This window comes from Spea bombifrons, chromosome 1 (assembly GCF_027358695.1).
Source record: "Spea bombifrons isolate aSpeBom1 chromosome 1, aSpeBom1.2.pri, whole genome shotgun sequence".
Taxonomy (NCBI): domain Eukaryota; kingdom Metazoa; phylum Chordata; class Amphibia; order Anura; family Pelobatidae; genus Spea; species Spea bombifrons.
The window spans coordinates 130499404-130517586 of NC_071087.1; the positions used below are offsets into that span (position 1 = coordinate 130499404).

Sequence of the window (18183 nt, forward strand, 5' to 3'; positions counted from 1 at the left end):
AACTCATTATATAATCACAGGGCATAGGGTTTCTATAAGGGAACATTATCAAGTTGGACGCAATGTAGGTGGTGCATGATTTTGTATCTGAAGATTTGTATTTGAAAAGATTTTCAGTTTCTTAATCTATTCTTTATAGTGTGAGAACAAAAGGAACTTAAGAAATTGTTAAGAATTCCAAGACATACAGTAAAATTAATAAAGGGCTAAGGTAGCAGATCCATGGCATATAAATATGGCTAATATGCAAACACCCCCCCAAACACTTTTTAAAAAAAAAACTTTAAAAAAAAAAAACTTAAAAAACCTAGGAATTTGCACCTGCAATTATCGACAAATGGTCAAACATGTGGTTTCAACCTTGAACAGATTTAATCTATAATATAAAGACTTTGAAATAAAGCTATATTATTGTTATTACTGCAGGTTGTGATTCTTATATAATCAAGAAAATTATAATGCTTAAATTTAGGAGTTATTTACAAAATGAAATATATATAAATGGAAAATTGTACTTACGAACACACATCTCTCTGCTTTCATAAAACCCAGGACAACACTGAGACTTTCGCCGATACATAGTTTTTTCTCCACGTCTGTATGCTGTACGATAACTGATTCTGTACAATAAAAACAGGAGTATTTTTGTGTTTATTACACAATAATTACAACATACAATATTTTTAAAACCCACTACAATTTGTTGTAGTTTTCATAGTTTTAATAAAACTCATGTATACATATATGTAGTCAAATAGTATACTCTAAAGGAGATATCAGTCATGCCATTCGGTGGCAATGCTTTACTTATTTAGCAACATGACCGGATGGCTTTTTTATGCTCATGTAGCATGTGGCTGTGCATATCAAGCAGGTGGAAAAAGAAATATTTTTCTTTATACCTCAAATACAGTATGGTATACAGTAATGTAGATTATGCGTGAAGAACACTTGTTTTCCTTTATTTTTGTTCTAAAAACTTCCTTTATCTGCAGACCTGGCGGCTGCCATTGTTGTCAGTCATGTGATATTTTTGGGACCCGCCAAAAAACTTGCGGGCGCGGGCGGTCTTGCTGGGGCTGCGGGCGGGAGCGGGCGGTCAGGCACTGTACCTGCGGGTCCCGGTAATCCCGCGCAGTCCGGCAAGGCTGCCTTCTTGCTGCTCCCTTACAGTGTCTCCTAGCTTGCTCCGCCCAGGAACAAAACGGAGTCACGTGATGTGACGTCACTTCCTGTGACTCTGCCTTGTTCCTGGGCGGAGCAAGAGAAGAGACGCCGTGAGGGAACAACTCGAGGGCAGCCGCGCGGGACTGCGTGGGAAATCAGGTAAGGAGGCGGGCATGATTGGCCACAAATGTGGCGGGAGCGGGCGAGAGCGGAACACCCACATTGTGGGAGCGGGCGGGAGCGGGATTAAAATCCGCGGGAGCGGGCTGGAGCGGGATTATAAAAGTAGTCCCGCGCAGGGCTCTACTACAAACACATACAAACGGCTAATATGCAGTCATTATACTGCTTTAAAACAGAAAACACTAAAATATTTTTTACAAACTCCTTATAATGTGTTACATGTAATGAAAAAAAAAACTACTGTGGGTTAATTTTTTTTTTTTTTTTAGAAATTGATTAAAATTTTCAAAGTTATACATATCAGTACATTCCTTCCATAATTGGCATTAGAAAAAGGAGAAATACATTTTCCATTTTACCATTTTGGGTTACCTTTTAAAGAAGTGGCAAATTGTAATTATCAAGTCAGAATTGCTGGTCAGCACACTTAAGACTTTTGTTAGCTGCCTCTGATGAAACTGATGGAAATAATGAGTGTGTGGGCTCAGGGGTAACTAACATAGCCTATATAGATTAATGAAATCATTACTAACACATCAATACATTATTAAAGTCTAGTCTCACATTTATCAGGGCAAAGATGGAACATTTTTTTCAACAATAATGCAAAATGTAGAATACTTTTGGAAAAAAATTAAGAATGCTTTTTGACAGACGTTTAAAATGCACACATTTGTATAAAATTTGCTTCAGTTTTGATTTGGCGGATACGATCCTCTAGTTTTACGCTCAACATAAAAGTTGGCTGTTAGCCTTATTTATGACATAACAAGCTAATTTAGTGGACTGCAATTCCCAAGAGGCTTCCATGATTGACAAAGAAATGACAAACAGGTCTTCTGTGTGTGGGAAAACGACATTTTCTGTGCCTCATCCGTGTATTTCAATTTAATTACCCAATTACCCAATTAATCAAACTCACCTGTGTCTGGTGCATTTAAACCAATTCAATATATCTGTGCAGCTGGTGTAGTAGATCTGGTCAAACGGGTGTGCATAGGATTCCTGTACTGTGACAGAATAGCTGAGAAAACATAATGGGAAAACATTAGCTAAATATGTTCACAGTTGACGTGCAGTGATCTTTTTCCAGTCTGTATACAGGCATCTATGGATAAAAGCCTTGTGTGTTTAGAAAAAAAATGGATTACGACGTAGAAAAGCTCTGCTAATTATTTCTCATGGTTTTCTGTTGAGTTTAAGCACAATTCTTGTTCAGATTAAGAGTGTAAAAAATATGTCCTAGAAAAAAGAGGGAAGAGCTCCCATTAAACTGAGTAGCCAATTCTTGTTGGCACTATATAAATAAAACATAATAATAATAATAATAATAATAATAATCATAATAATGCCATGCATGCTAGCTATACATCAGTGTATAGATAACATACATGTGATTGGCTGCTTATACTTCTATTGATTTCAATGGGAGCTTAGCTCCCATTGACTAGAATGTATGTTCTACTGAGCATGTGCAAAAAGTGAACACACACATGCTCTCTGCTCTCAGTAGAAGCAGCTGGGGGAGGAGTTACATAAAACAGAAGTCCAATATTCTAACTCTAGTAGCTAAACAACGCCTGCACCGATTTGCATGCAGTAAAATGCATTGGAGTCTATGCAAAATTGTACATGTACATGACATGAGCACTTTGCACCTAGTTATGTTTGTTCTCTCTGTTTCCACTCAGCCTGAAGAATTTACTAACTGTGCAGATCATTTGGATTTTCTTTTCAATTTTTGTCTAAGAAAATAGCTTACATTTTTTTCCCAGCTACAGTTTCACGAGGTTTTGCAGAGAACCACCCACTTGAAAATAATATAATACAGATTTTGACAGTAAAGATTATTTTATAGATTATAGGAGAACTTGAAACAAGTGTTATATTCCCACAGGTAATAAAGTTCAACCTGACCACTGGCAATGGATAGAGTACAGGGAAACGATGACCTAACACATGTTTGTATTTACTCACATTGTCACTCACATCAAACCAAGGGAATGTGCTAAACAGGTGGGAACTCAGAGACCATTCCCATACATTATTTATGGGTGGGACAATTGTGTTTGTTTTTTTTATGTGCTAACTTTAACTTTTATTTAGTAGATGGCTTTAAATCTAGCCATTATAAAAACAAAATGTGAAAGTATAAACAGGGGGGAACTTTATTTTTTATAATAATTTTAATTTCCCACAGTATTTTGTATATAACACAAAGATTTGATGTATGTTGTCAGAATTCCTACCTTTCCCAGTGACTGCACACATTTGGGTCCTCTAGATTCAGAGATGCCGCCATCCCAAGCCATTGGTAGACAATCAGTGGGAACAGGCCAAAGCCACAAAATGCTTTAGCCATCATGTTCAATTAAGCAGCCAGCTAGAAAGAACAATACATTTAATTGAGTTTAATTGTATATTAAACAAATTAGTATTTGTTGATACATTGAATACAGTAATGCTCAAACTGAACAATTTAAACTTGGTTTGTTAAGACACCATCTGGATGTTAAGCATAAGCATCTAATATAACTTACAACAGCCTTCACCCATCTGGAAACAAATGCAACACTATATATTAATGTGCAGTGGCTGCTTTTAGTCATTAATTCCAATTAAGTTAACAGTCATTGTGATTTGATCAATGATAATGTTTGGAGGTTAAAGGACCACACATGATGGAGAGAGAAAATGCAGAGTTCTCGCTTAATCAGCATTTCTCCTTGATGGGGGGCCCGCAAAAAACAATTCACCCTGCTCCCCACTAGGTAATATTAATACTACTTAATATTGTTTATTTGGCTCAAATATATGTTACTGTTTTATCTTATGTTACCAGAGACCTGTAACTGAACAAGTTGGGGACAGGACTCAGTGAAGTAGAGGAAGGGAGAGTACAGTGTGTGTGTACGTGTGTTATAATTGATTTATAATCAAGGTCATCTTTTATCCAGACCTAAGATCCACGGTACTGCCGCTCAGCCAACTAAGCCCTCACTCACTCACACAGTTGCACATTCTCACTCACTCTCTCATGCACTCTCAAACTGTGTCACTGTCTCATCCACTCTCCCACACTCGCTCTCAAACTCTCTTTCAATGTCTCCATATGTTCCTCCTCTACTGATTTTGTGTCTCGGTCTACTTTTACGCAGCTCTGCTTCTTCTCTTGACTCTTCTTGATCTTCTGTCTTCGATTTTCTTTCTTTGTTCACTTGTCCCTGGTTACCCAGTTACTTCTGCAAATGGGCAGAGGCTCAGTTGGAGGAGGAGGTAGGGAGACATTGACAGAGAGCATGAGAGAGTGTGAGGGAGAGACTAAAAGTGTGAGTGAGAGTGTGAGAGCAACAGAAGTAAAAACAGTGGTTTTAATTTCTATTATTTTTCTTTCCTTAAAATCTAAAATTTGAGGGTCATCAGGCTATAATCAGGGTCATCTTATAGTCGAGCAAATACTGTATATATATATATATAGCGTTAGAATAAGTGGGTGTGGGTTAGTATATTTGAATATGAGTGTATGGTATGTGTGTTACTTTATGTCATTAGCATAAGTGTGTATATCCACATATAGTGTTAGAGTGTGTATTGGCGTATAGGATTAGCATGTCTGTGCATGATCGTATGGTGTTAGCATGCGTGTGTTAGTGCGTGTTACTGTACATGTTTGTAAGCATATGATATGAGCATGTTGTGTCTGCTACTGTGTGGTGTTAGGGTGTGTAGGTGTATGTCAGTGTATGATGTTAAAATGAGTTTGTGTGTAAGCGTATGGTGTTTTGTGTCAGGGGTGAGTTTAGGGTTAGTGGTACCTCGAAGAAGAAGAAGAGAAGCAGGAGAAATAATGTGTATGTATGTATGCTTGTAAGTGTACGGTGTGAGAGCGAGTTTGTGTTTTAGTATCTATATATGCCTATTAGTTAGGGTGGCCCCTGCTATCATAAAGTGAGCTTCTAGGAGGATCTTATGGGAATGATAGTCTATAGTCAGCTGCTGTGAGACAGGTTGCACGCTCTTATTCTAGATCATAAACTAAAGATAGCAATGTCATCTCCCTCCATCTTTAGTATGTGTGCAATTTATAAATAACTGATAATAGTAATAATGCCAGTGACACCCATAGCTGTCCTAGTTACATTATCTTATTCATATGCTGATTAGTCTGCAAGATCTTCACAGCAGGGACCTTTAACTCCAATGGCACATTTGCATTGTGCACCCAGATGCTTTTTGTTTCTTAGAATATTTCTAAAAAAGTTCATGAGTAAAGCCAAGATAAAATGCACACAGATTTTGATATGTTTTGTACAGTAGGTTACAGTTACGATATGACAAACATTGGTTGTGTTATTCTCAGAAAATGTGTCTACCTGACAATGAAAATGCTCATTATTTTTGGTTCAAAAATAAACTCGGGAGCATATATTATGAAAAAAGTGAAAAATCTTAATATTTATTATATAAAAGGCTGCGTTTATAGGCCAGATATAATTCATTTTCTATTATCACCAGGATATGTATAAGCAGAGCCAGCCTTAGGCGTTGTGGCGCCCTGTGCGGACTACTCCTCTGGCGCCCCCCCTCACTACCCCCCCTAACTACCCCCCCCTCTATGCCCCCCTTCAAACTACCCCCCTCAAACTACCCCTCCCCTCTGCCCCTTCAAACTACCCCTCCTCTGCCCCTTCAAGCTATACCCCCCTCTGCCCCTTCAAGCTACCCCCCTCAAACTACCCCTCCCCTCTGCCCCTACAAACTACCCCCCTCTGCCCCTTCAAAATACCCCTCCTCTGCCCCTTCAAGCTACACCCCCCCTCTGCCCCTTCAAACTACCCCTCCCCTCTGCCCCTTCAAGCTACACCCCCCTCTGCCCCTTCAAACTACCCCCCTCAAACTACCCCTCCCCTCTGCCCCTTCAAACTACCCCCCCCTCTGCCCCTTCAAACTACCCCTTCTCTGCCCCTTCAAACTACCCCTCCTCTGCCCCTTCAAACTACCCCTCCTCTGCCCCTTCAAGCTACACCCCCCTCTGCCCCTTCAAACTACCCCCACTTACCTTGTTGCCGGAGTCCTGCGGTGAGAGCGGGAGGTGAGAGTCCGGCGCTCAACATGAGATGCCGGCACGGAGTCACGGAGAGTGAGGGGCGCCGAGCGGTTGCTGAGAACTTCACGAGCAACCGCTCGTCGCCCCTGCCCGGGACTTAGATTAAAGCATCGTTTTTTAATTGTTTTTTTTTAAAACGTTATTTAACATGAAACGATGTTTTAAGTTAAGTCCCGGGCAGGTGCCCCTGCTACCATGGCGCCCTGTGCAGTTGCACAGGTCGCACACCCCTAAGGCCGGCCCTGTGTATAAGGTGTCTGTGGAATACTTTATATTGCCTCTACAGTTCTAATGCATTTGCAAATAAATTCTTTAAAAATTCTACAATGTGATTTCCTGTATTCTTTCCCCCCATTCTGTCTCTCATAGTTGAAGTGTACCTATGGTGAAAATTACAGGCCTCTCTTATCTTTTTACGTGGGAGAACTTGCACAATTGGTGGCTGACTAAATACTTTTTTGCCCCACTGTATTAGTATGTAGTGTTGTATATACGTATTGGTTTGAGAGAGGAGAAGTATATACAACATGTAGTTGGTCCTCCCTTTGCAGCGATAACAGCTTCCACTCTTCTGAAAAGGCTTGAAATATGTAATCTAAATTTTGTTGTGATATGTTCCAGTATCTACATGACTGGTAATTGACAGTTTTTCATGGTTTTACAATGGAAAATTAACATTTCTGTCATCAGCCCCCTGGTGAAATATTTGATTGCATTTAAAAAAAATCAGATGAGTTATTAAAATTTTAAAATGCTTTCACCAATAATATCAGATATAAGGCAGTAGAATGCTGTGTTGTCATGAGCCTAATTAACTTATTCTGGAATGCAGGAATGGAGACTAAAAATGATACTATTTAAAAAATTGCAAGCAATATAGGTTTTATATATTTGAAACATCAGAGTTACTGGAATGTGACAAAGTCTGTAGAATGAACTGCTAATGAAGGGCCATCTGTTTTATTCCTTATCGACAATTTAAAATAAAGTTCTAGATAAGTTTTACAACAAAATCAGAAAACTTTTATTTTACAAACATCTCACAATAAACTGGTCATTTTAAGAAGACAATAAAAAATAAGGGCTCAATAACAAGAGGAACCTCAGCACAACCTTTGCAGAAGATAATATCTAAAATTTAACTGAGCCATTTAAATCTCTGTCACTTAAAGTCTAGAAGTCTGTACTCCTCTTTTATTGGCAGAGTAGATTTTTAAGGTCACAACAGACTAACCTTTTTGGCCCTGGTTAGCAAGGGCTTTTGAAGGCCACTGCTGTATTGCTATGCACAATATGGCTAATGCCTGACTGTGGAAATATTGTTGACCAGCCATAAATAACACACTGACTCAAGAACTGGATACAAATTGGCCACACAATTACTTAAGTGTAACATTTGTTGCAAAACACCAGAGGCATGCTAATAAACCAGTTAAATAACATTGGTTTTATAGCTATGACCTGGCAGTATTGACCACAACATCTGGTCCTTCTGGATCTCTACCAAGTTGAGGGACGTGACGCTTTTCTGTTGCCCACTATGTGCGGTTTGGCAAGACTAGTCCATGCACTGCTGTGACAAATGATATCCAAATATACATACACAAGGTAAGAAGTGTGCAGGACACTATCCATAAATTACACTTATTGAAAAGGGTTAGACACTAAACTCAGCAGATGAACCCCACACCACAACCTACTGGAATCTATAGGCACCCTAAATAAAAAAGTCTGTCTGACACTCTTCAAGATGCCGCAACACCTCCACAATGGGTTACTTCCTCTAACCCGCACTGAAAGTTATAGTTATACTTTCCGCAAAACTCATGTAAGAATGTAAACCACTCAGTGGTACAGTAATGAACAAAATGCAGTCTCCTCACATGGATACGATGAAAGTTAGTTCTGCCAATTAACCAGAAAAAATTATATTTTACAAAAATAAACATCACCTCCATAGTTCACTGCTGTAATATGTTTTAAAGAGGTCTAAACAGCTTGGGGTCTGAAACCTAATGATTTGAACCCACTGGATTTAGGAACCATAAAAATCCTTTGGAGAATCGTGTCCGGTTGCAGATGTTTGTTGATGCCTTGCACGAAGCATGATTGCTATGTAATTGTAACTAGTATAAGGCAATTAACAAGGCCTTCACTGAAATATTATTTTGCATTTGACTTATTTGTAACACCTGCTATATGCCACTTGACATTGATTGCTTTAAATGCCGACTGTCACCAAACAAAAGCTCCGTTATGGAGAAAGACTGTGACAAATGTACAAGTACTAACATTAGCTGCTCTAGGCGTTTATTTCCACACCAATCTTTTTATCTGGTACATCCAATGGGCGTATGAATTTGTGGATATCCAAGGGTTTCCACACCAGATTTTGGGTAACAAAGAGAATGGTGTCAGGTTTATTCCATCACCGAGACCTCCGCCCACATAGTTCAGCAAGAGCAACTGTGTTCTTATGTAACGGACACCACGGAAAAAGAACACTTTCTCTTGTTTACACAGAAGTTCTCTGCGTGAGACAATGCTTTTCATACTGTCTAAGATGGAGAGCTCCCATATCTCCGCACAAAGCAACTGGAATAGAGGTTATTATCCCCTTTATGACAATTTTTGAAAAATTAGGTCATTTGGAAACTAATACGTGATTCCTATCCAATTAGTCACAGATAAACGGGATCGCAGATCAGTCAGTTAGATTTCTGGGTTAGTGTCCCCATCATGACCGTGCAATAAAAATATATTTAAAAGGTGTGCATTCATTCTCTGCCCGATTCATAAGTAGCACATTCATTTTTAAGGTGGGCGATGTGCCAATAGGGTTCTGATGTAAATATATTGTATTGTAAAATAGATTTTCTGGGATCCTTATATAAAATGATTGGGTAACCTGTGGAAAATCCAGAGCTAACTCTAAAAAAACTAAAATCTAAAGTCAGATAACCCCATCACACTAACAGACATACACAACTGAGGGTTAAGCCAATCTAAAATGTAAAAAGTGTTTCCTTTGTGGACCGATGGACTAGCAGATAAAGGTCTATGCAGGTAGAAGGGATATGAAATCATAACCTCATTACTCAGCATCAGCAGTCAAAGCAAAAGAGTAAAAGAGCTTAGTTATGGACAAGGCTTGCCCAAGGGTTACGAGCTTCCTTGGCAATTTACTGCTTTTATGCACCATTTTCTGACCATGATACAATAGTGCTTGTCTCTGGTTTTGTGGCCCAACTTAATCATACTTTTGCAAAATTAATTCTATTTGGAATGTTAGTGCCTGATGTTATTTTATTCCATAACTGCTGACAACAAGTGATACCTCATCTCCAGGCCACAAACCAGATATAGTGTGCCGTTTGCTATGTTTTGTTTTACATCGTAAATACCAAGGGTGTACTGAGAAATATTTTGCTCTACGTCTTATTGTTCAGGCTACCACAATACTAAAGTCACAACATTGAAATATTGAAATTTTGATGTTAAAGTCACAATATACAGTTAACTAATAATATACTGCCACATCTAGTACCTCCGTTAATGTGATGGAACCTGTCACCTAACACCGTCTACATTGATTAGTAGAGCCAAAAAATACACATAACATACAATTCACAACATATTATCTTCTGTGATTCAGGCAGCCTGCAAAGAGGTTGAATGAAAGGGAGCACCGTTCCGCAATATAGGACACTGAGATATACAATCATATAAGGGCATTATGTACTTCGTAGCCCTACAAGGAAGCTAACCATGCCATAGGGGCACAGATCTTTAGCCCCTCCAATACAGACCCCCAAGATAAATACAAGATGAGGAAAGGAGTTTCTTTAGCAAGTATAATGGGGCTTGTAATAACTGGCTCTACCCAAGTACCAGCTACGATTTACTACATTAAAAACATGAGCATAAATATTCTCCTCTGTCATAAGGAGATGATCAAGAAAACTTCCAGAAATTCTGAGGGACAAAAGGTATCTCAACTTCAAGGAGGAGACATTAGGATCTACCAGGAAATATGGGTGTGTGAGAAAACTGTTGAATCAAATGTATTATTTCTAACAATTGCACAAAGCAAAATTAAAATGGAATATGCAAGTCATTGTAGGTCATTAGTGTTGGAACACAGCACTAGAATTACAATAAAATCTCATTATAAAAGGACATCCAGCAACAATCCTTGTTGAAGCTGCTCCTATTGCGCATATTGGACAACAAGCTGTTCTCCTGCCTCTTGGAATCCCAGTTAGTAAGAAGTTTGCTGTTACTTCAGCAGACCAATAACCTCAGAGACTGTTTTTCATGAAAGATACATCAGCTCCTCTATAGTTAATTAGATGTGTCTTAAATCTGCACCGTTCAGCTAAAATGAAACAAAGTTGACTATATCCCGAAGAAACCGAGATGCTAATTTTACATGTCAAGATAAATAACGGTGAACAGTTTGGGTTGTTCTGTTTTCCTTTATTATCATTCTAGGCTTTCTGTAGCTTGTCATATTACAATTCCTGCCATAATCCTAAATACGGGATCACGTCTGCCTGTCTGTATTTAATGATAAATGATAGATAGATAGATAGATAGATAGATAGATAGATAGATAGAAAGAAAGAAAGAAATCTTAAAGGTCGAATTCACCTGTACCGTCCAGTACTGCACGTTTCACATGCGGTTGATTAGCACATATAAAGATATGTAAATATAACATTTTAGATTTCCAGTAACTGGACACAAAGCCCACTAAAACATCTACTAATCTTCTTTCATGTTTTTTTTCCTCTCAGATACTTACATGGCTGTATACAGCCTCTTAAAAGCCTGACTCACAGTTGGCTTGGAAAGTAAAAAGGGATGCTTCTAACCCAATTCAAATCTTAAAGCCATTTCAAAGACAACAGACGCTTTGAAGAAATATTCGGCACATTAAACATGACCAAAAGCCACTTCAAATCAAAAGGGACTTCTTCCTTGGTTCAGCTGTCTTTGCCACAAATTCCATTAACACAGAGGTTCTAGTTCTAACAGAATAATTGATACAGGTATTCAGACACTTGGCAACACTTAAGTAATTAATTCCGATAGTACTAAATAGCACAATCCATGAACCTCTTGGTATTTATGTGTACATTTGTGCATTTATTTAAATTTTCCCCATATTTCCATATATCTGACTTGACATTGCTAGTACTTTAGAATGGCCCATTGTCATTCTTTATGTTAAAACCATCCTTAATTTTAAAATATGTGCCTAGGATATCCAGTGCTGGATATAGATGCACTAAGTTGCTAATACACAGCTTTCCAGTTTCTACCAATTCCCTGATTGTATACCAAATAACATGGAAACAATTGCAATGCCCGCAAATCCAAAAAAAAAACAACTCACACTTGAAGCAGCCAATCAGTGGCAGCAGAGCTTTCTGCACATGAGGGTCTCAATAGAAACCCACCCGAAAAATTCACAGAACCAGCACCAGAGTTGTCTGGACGTCCGAACACATCTACCGAACTGGAAATAGATGGGGAGTCCGGGAAAATGCATTGGGGAAATTTTGCAGAACCCCCACATACATCGGTAAGGGGAGCGCCATGTAAATTTAAAGGGACTTTCCAGCTATTATATGCATTAAAGGGCGCATGATGGCTGGAATGAGCAATTGACCTCTTTTCCAGGCTGTTTCTATACTGTAGCTTTCAGTATATCTATCCAGACTATGATGGCTTCAAGGAGGAACATCCATACTTGGCCTAACTGAATGGATGATTAATCTAGAAATAATGTAATTGGAAGCCTCAAGCTATGTACTTACCAGTATGTACAAGAAAATCTATGAGCCCTAAAGAGTATATTTTTCTTGCAGCTATAACACATACAAAGAAAGAGTGTGCCAGCCACCTAGGGGATCACAGACAAAGGGACATCATTCATGGCTTGCTGTCATGAAAAGTGTCAAAAAAGTGTGATCCTAGGAGGACATAGAGAAATGTTTACTTAAATCCTTTAATATTTACTTCAATGTTTATACCCCTTTGCTCTGAACAGTTGTCATTGGCAAACAGCATCCGAGGAGAAAAGCGAAGATTAAATGATCAAGTTTCTCTTTATTTCATAACAAGCCCTACAACAGCTGCCTCTACTGGTTTTAAGCAACTGTTCCTTATGTGGACAACAAGCTTTCTGTATAAGTGAAAAGCTGACGTGGGTCATCTGCAAATGGCGCGGGCAAAAATCACTGGAAAAGGGCCGTTCAGTACAATGGACCATTAATCGTTTTGCATGAACGGTCTGTAATGAAACTGCTTATTTGCTGGCACCTCATACTTTAAAGATTGTCTCAGCCTATTAGAATATTATATAACGGGTTAATATGCTAATCTTTAGTGAATAGTTTTTTGTTATATACACCCTTACTCGCCGCCATTACTAAACTTGCATTTACATATGCTTAGATTGTTGGTCTGTTTTAAGATATTCACGGGTTTGGGGTTTTTTTTCTTGTGTTTTTTTACAAGGCACTTGTTAGCAAGGAAAAAAAAAAAAAGAAAATGTGAAAGATCACCTATATTAAAAGAAAACACCAGTTTTAAGGGGCTTGAAGGCTGGACGTGCAGGAATCCCACAAGCCTGTTATTTTTAAGCAGCTTTTACCAGCAATTAACTAACTTTTGCATTAAAAAAAGAGGAAGAAAACGCTTAAGTAACTGGTAGTTAAAAAAAGAAAAGACAAACAAGCAGTAACCATTTTACACAAGGGGTCGGTGCCGACAGAATATAATTATATGGATAATTAAAATCCACTGCAGTAATTATTGTACTCAGAGGCATAATGAACATTCTTTCCTGCAGAGCTCTCCCAAGCATCCTTTGCACCATGACTTGAATAGAGCAGAGCTGTCTTCCTCCACCCTGTTTGGCACAGCGCAGGATCAAGCTGTTTTTAAGAAACGGAAAAGAAAAGTTGCCCTTGCTTGAGTTTTGGCTGAAGGAATACGTAAGGGTGTCTAACTGAGCTCCATGCCCCGTAAAAAGAAAATGTTACATTCTTAACTTATTTTGTATATGGCCAGTGAGCTTTAATGTCCGCTGTGAACGGTGGAAGGATGGTTGTTTTGTCCCAAGCCTTCCACACCATCTGCGAGTTATCAAAACTTAAGCCTCTTTAGTTTGTCACCCACGTCAGAAAATACCGTAACCTGGAGGAATGCATGGGAATGATGGCCGTGGAAAAATGACTTGCACGCAAAAAAAAATGATCATGTGCTGATAATCTTTAAAAGGCTCTGTAATTATAAATGTAATAAATAAAGCATGCTAAAAAGCAACTCATGGCAAACAACTACAGTAAATTATTAGGTACCCACTAAGAAATAAGGTATTTTTGGTCTTTAATTATGGGGTTAAATCAGTGGCGACTCTAGAAACAATATATAGGGGGGGCACACAAGATACCACAGTCAAACTGGGGGGGCATTAATAATTTCCACCATTAAATCATACCACTGAAAAAACACACATATACATATATATATATATATTAATTGCCAAAAGTAATGTGCTATGGAATGATACTTTTGTTATTGGACAATACAATACTTGATCATTCAACATGGGAAGCCTGAAGCCACAATTTAGTACAACTAATCCTTGAAATCCTTTAAACAACACAATACCTTAACTTTTGCACTAAATGATTTCAGGGCCTAATATTAGATCCTGCTGCCGATGTATATATATATTATCCCCTGCTGCCGATAGATATATATATATATATTACCCCCTGCTGCCCAAATATATTAATATTACCCCAGTTGCCGATATATATATTAATATTAGTCCCTGCTGTCGATATATATATAAATATTAGACCCTGCTGCTGATAGCAGGTATAGATCAACACATTAACACACAAACCCAGCTTTGCATGTATAGATCAATTGAAATTCACTTGTGATCTCAGCACCGAAGGTATATATCAAATAAACAGAATCAGACATACAAATGCTGTATTTGCAGGTATACAATAATAATAATATATGAAACGTAGCATCGCAGGTATAGATCAAATAAATACATGGAAACAGCATTGCAGGTATTAATCAACTGAACAAGACATACAAACCCTGTATTTGCAGGTATACATAAATAATGTATGGAAACATAGCATAGCAGATATGGATCTACAGAATAACACAGAAACCCAGCTTTGCAGGTAAAGATCAATTGGAATTCACATAAAAACACGGCATTAATAGTATATTTAAAACCCCCTAAATTACAGGGATAGATCACAGGTTGCACACCCAGATAACACACATACGATTTGCCATCTTTTTCCCATATACACCCTGCCTGTGCCATCTTGGTCCCCAAGGCTCAAACATCCTGCTAGTGCCATCTTTGCCCTTCCACAATTATACATCTATGATACGCACAATCACATTAACTCATGCTCTCCCTCATTCAGACAAATCATCCACATATTAACGCATGCTCTTCCTCATTCAGACAATTCATCCACATATTAACTCATGTTCTCCCTCATTCAGACAAATCATCCACATATTAACTCATGCTCTCCCTCATTCAGACAATTCATCCACATATTAACGCATGCTCTCCCTCATTCAGACAATTCATCCATTTTAAGAAACTACACCCCTTGGAGCTTCAAATGAGGGGCTACATGTATTTCTAGGACAAAAGTTGAGTGCACAAATAATGATGGAATATGTCGCTTTGGCTAGAAAATATGTTTTTTTCTATCCATAGCGACATGTTCATTTGTGTCTTGCGCACTCCAGGTGTGTACTAGAAACACATGCAGCCCCTCATTTGATGCGCCAAGGCGTGTAGTTCTTGCAAATGTGTACTTTTTGTGCCATAATTCAACTTCCTACGTGAGCAGTAATGCTATGTCAAGGCTTCAACCCTAATTACTGATCATTCACACGCCTTTCATATCTCCATTCACTCGCAGAAGCACACACCATACTTTAAATACATTCACTCACAGACGCACACACCATTCTTTCCCCTTACAATCCCAAAGAAATGATGGTAAAGGGAGAAAAAAAAATCACTTTTACAGCAAAAATATGTTTTGCAGTAAAAATGCAAGGCGCTCCAGCGATGAGATGGTTACTCACGTACCGCACAGGCTAAATGGCTGATTTTAATAATATTTGCAGTTCATCAGGATTTCAAAAATTGCCTCCCTCTACCGTTGGCTAAATTTAACCCCATGATCAAAGGGATCATAGGATTAAAAATTAGTATCGGCCATTTTTAAAAAGGGAATGTGACTTTTTATAGCTATATGATCGCTGTGGTAACATTGGCTACCACAGTGATCATTTAGCTAGAATACTTAAACTTTTTTTTTTTTTTAAAGTTAAACTACTTTATGTTTAAATAATTTAATTTGGGGGTCTCTAGGCAATTTTGATCTTTTTTATCTGCCTTTAGAGACCCCCAAATCATTTATTTTTCATTTTTTTAACTTAATATTTTTTATTATTTATTATTTTACAAGCTATATACCGTTGGAAAGGCGAGGCGATTACCTTTCCAATGGTATATGTTGGGGGTATGTAGCTGCTTAGATGCCTGAGATACAGGCATCTAAGCAGCATGCCCCCATACCTCTTTAACTGACAATTGTCAGTTGTTAATAAAGTTGCGCGGTGACGTCATCGCGTCATTGCGCGAGATGTCACCGGGAAGATCGGGTGGCTCCGGTGATGCCCTTCAGTTTGAGGGGCAGATCACCGGGGTAGGTGGTGATGGAGGCCCACAGACCTCCATCAAGGTAAGGTAGTGCTAGTGACGGCATGGTGCCGTCGTTAGCACCTGACTGGGACTGCTAGCGACGGCACCATGCCGTCGTTAGCAGTCAAGGGGTTACAAATTCAGCGGGGGGGCAACAGGGGGGGCAAGGAATAACCTAGGGGGGGCAATTGCCCCCCCTTGCCCCCCTGTAGCGACGCCACTGGGTTAAATATAGCAGCATAAATCCAACGGATCCATTTTATCAAATCTTGTAGCTAATAGGTCATTTTTCACATGGGAGATCTGCTGTAGGATACCTTCTGTGTTCCAAATGACAAACAAACCACAAGCTCCATAATAATTCAGATGTTTTACATTCATAAGCCACTGGCAATGCCTAATTCAATAATGTATTCTAGGCCAGTGAAGCGGTTATATTATTTGTGAACTATAACTCCCATGATCCTTCTCCGATGTGTGCCAAGCCAACTTAATGGTCAGAACTGCCACATCACCTACAGACTGGTATCCATAAGGCTTTTCATGGACAATGGAAAATTATTGCTGTTATTATTTTCTGCTGTAAACTAAGGTTTTGTCATATATGCTCCACTCTTCAGCTTTCCACAATGGGGCTTCATTCTGGTATTTTAAGATAAATGCAGATATTGGCACATTATCCGTGCAATGTCACCAGTGAAAATATATTAAATAATTTAATCATTAATTGAATACGGTAATTAATGAACGTTATAATAAATGTAATAATTAATAATTGAAATCCAGCCCTATTAAGTGGACTAGTGGTCAAGGGGTATTTAGTACCATGTATCTACTAAGCCACTAGTAAAATAAATTCTAATATTGTCAGGTAGAATAAAATTATTATATTTCATAGACTGGCTGATAATTGAAGAAATGTTGACAATATGAAGTTGTCGTAAATTTGTATTAATCTGGGACTTGATAGACTGAAATAGCAGAACCTCACTGCTTATTTACTGTATTAAGCCATCAGTCTTGACCTAAAAAGCAAGTAGGTCTATGGCAACGTATTAGCCTCCTGAGGAATACCACTTTCTCTTTTGCCAGCCACCCATACATAATGCACCCTTTGTATGTGTATCACATGAATAGTATTGTGCTACCGTTATTAGCACTTTAAGCACAGGGTGGAAGGAATGCTTTTAAGGAATGTATTTGTTCTTTATGATGGTCATAGTAGGCATTGCATTAATAAGCCTTGTAGTACGGAGGGCCAGATGCGCATTTCAGTGTCTACATATAATTTCATTACAAAACCTAGAAAGTCAGACACACATCCAAGTAGAGATCTGTAATAACTAGCCTGAAACTGAAACTGATGCGTAATTAATTCAATTCTGATTAAGCAAGTATCCACAAAGTTTATGGTAAACATAATCGTTTTTAATCAAATAGCACTTAAGACCATTAACCAGTTACACAGGGATAACTAATGGATACAGGCTGACCTGAAGATGACCAATATTTTAAAAGGCCATTTTTTTGCATCTCTAAAAACGTAATATGCAGCTCATTAAACTTGTCATTGGAAGTGGGGGACTTCTCTTGTAACTTTACCAATTATGAAGCATGGACATGTGTGCAGGTATGCTAATGCCTAATGATACCGGATATACACAGGACGTCTTCTTAAGGGCCATCACATGAATCCATGGCAGTATTGTATGAATGAATGGAAACAATATGGCTGTAAAGTTCTAAATGTTTTGTTATGTTTATAATTTACTCAGAGGTATCTGATTGAATAGAAAAAAGTGAAAGGGTTGTTTGACAGATTTAACAAAAATATCAGATTGATGTTTTTGTTCACACTTTATTGTTTATTGCTTATGCAATGTATGAGTGTGGCCTCTCATACCATGGTGGTATACTCGTTCCATATTAATGCTGCACTTCC

At 38.4% G+C, this 18183-nt stretch overlaps 1 protein-coding gene across 2 annotated transcripts in view; it reads right to left on the reverse strand.

Annotated features, from left to right (window-relative positions):
* MEGF10 (multiple EGF like domains 10) overlaps positions 1-18183 on the reverse strand; it is a 60026-nt gene that overhangs the window by 36065 nt on the left and 5778 nt on the right. Inside the window, exons 2-4 of one of the 2 annotated variants that reach the window (XM_053473763.1) lie at positions 3600-3733; positions 2273-2374; positions 520-620 (exon numbers count right to left, since the gene is read on the reverse strand). In XM_053473763.1, the coding sequence (XP_053329738.1) occupies positions 520-620; positions 2273-2374; positions 3600-3715 (319 nt within the window). In that variant the 5' untranslated portion in view covers positions 3716-3733. Of the gene's footprint in view, positions 1-519; positions 621-2272; positions 2375-3599; positions 3932-18183 lie in introns of those variants that run through there. The other variant, XM_053473771.1, reaches the window with a different exon arrangement.